The sequence below is a fragment of the Suricata suricatta genome, chromosome 6, assembly GCF_006229205.1.
Source record: "Suricata suricatta isolate VVHF042 chromosome 6, meerkat_22Aug2017_6uvM2_HiC, whole genome shotgun sequence".
Lineage (NCBI taxonomy): Eukaryota > Metazoa > Chordata > Mammalia > Carnivora > Herpestidae > Suricata > Suricata suricatta.
In genome coordinates, this window is record NC_043705.1 from 147,333,386 (window position 1) to 147,334,614 (window position 1,229).

Consider the following 1,229-nt stretch of genomic DNA (forward strand, 5'->3'; position numbering starts at 1 on the left):
GGCGGCGGCGGCCACGCTCCGGCCGGGCCCCTGCTGCTCCAGGCGGCGCCATGGACGAGGCCGTGGGCGACCTGAAGCAGGCTCTGCCCTGCGTGGCCGAGGCGCCGACCGTCCACGTGGAGGTGCACCAGCGGAGCGGCAGGTGAACCCGGGCGCCGCGCCCGAGCGGACGGGGCCGGGGAGGAAGGGAGCGTGTGCACGCTATCCTCGGAGCCGGCGTTTGTCGGACTGTGGGGTCGCCCCTGCTGCTCCCTGAGGCTCCCGGACCCCAGCGAAGCCCTGTCGCCGGCCGCTGTGAGAGGGGTGTGGGTATGGCTGTGTGGGGCGGGCGCCCGGGAGCGTGGACCTTCCTGGACCTGCCTGCCTGCGAGGGCGAGGCTGGGGCAGAGCCCGAAGGTGAGCTGGTGCGGGGTGGGAGGCGGGGCGGAGGCAGGTATGGTCAGAGCCAGTCGGCCTCCTGGAAGCCTTGAATGCCCGTCTGAAAGTGTCAGCGTTTTCCCAGATGAGTCACAGGCCTGGGGGTTTCCTTAAAGTGCAGACTCAGGCGGCACCCCACGGCCGTGGGAGCTTGGCTCCTTCGTTGGTAACGGTGGTGACCCCTGCGAGCGCTCTCCGTGCCAGGCGGTTCGCGGCAGCCCAGGGGGGCAGGAGCTGTTGCTGTCGCCCCTTCCTCGGCAGGAGAGCCCGGCCCTGCCCTCCAGCAGCCTCTGCCCCTGCCGCCAAAGCGTGGCTTGGGGCTGATCCCCCGGCTCTTGTCTGCACGGTTGCCGTTTCTGACCCCCAGTCTGGTTTTGTAAAAAGCACTTCCGTTTACAATTCTGCTGTAAACGTAGAGCTGATTCCTGGCTCTTATTTGTTTCCCCAGCACTGCCAAAAAAGAAGATATAAAGCTGAGCGTTAGAAAGCTGCTCAACAGACATAACATTGTGTTTGGTGACTACACGTGGATTGAGTTTGATGATCCTTTTCTGAGCAGAAACGTGCAGTCTGTGTCTATTGTTGACACCGAGTTGAAGGTTAAAGACCCACAGGTAACTGACTCACGTTGCCAAGAAATCGCTAATCCCTAGTAGAATACGAAGTCAGTGTCGCGGTGGCACCATGCTGGCTCATTTGGCGGGTCATGCCATCTTGTTGATCTCAGGTTCATGGGTTTCAGGCTCCACAGTGGGCGTTGAGTTTACTAAAAAAGAAAAAAGAAGTGTCAGTGTCATGGGTATCCGCTTGCT

General features: G+C 61.6%; 1 protein-coding gene across 1 annotated transcript; it reads left to right on the plus strand.

The window, feature by feature from the left end:
- The first annotated feature begins 18 nt into the window (after window positions 1–18).
- On the plus strand, window positions 19–1,070 carry LOC115293587 (pachytene checkpoint protein 2 homolog). Its single transcript, XM_029941303.1, has 2 exons — window positions 19–142; window positions 866–1,070. The coding sequence occupies exons 1-2, from the start codon at window positions 51–53 to the stop codon at window positions 1,068–1,070; spliced, it is 297 nt and encodes a 98-aa protein (XP_029797163.1). The 5' UTR covers window positions 19–50.
- The last annotated feature ends 159 nt before the right edge of the window (window positions 1,071–1,229 follow it).

Coding starts and splice junctions, on each gene's coding strand:
- LOC115293587 (XM_029941303.1), top strand. CDS start 51: ATGGACGAGGCCGTGGGCGACCTGAAGCAGGCTCTGCCCTGCGTGGCC. Junction 143..865: donor GTGCACCAGCGGAGCGGCAG/GTGAACCCGGGC, acceptor TTGTTTCCCCAG/CACTGCCAAAAAAGAAGATA.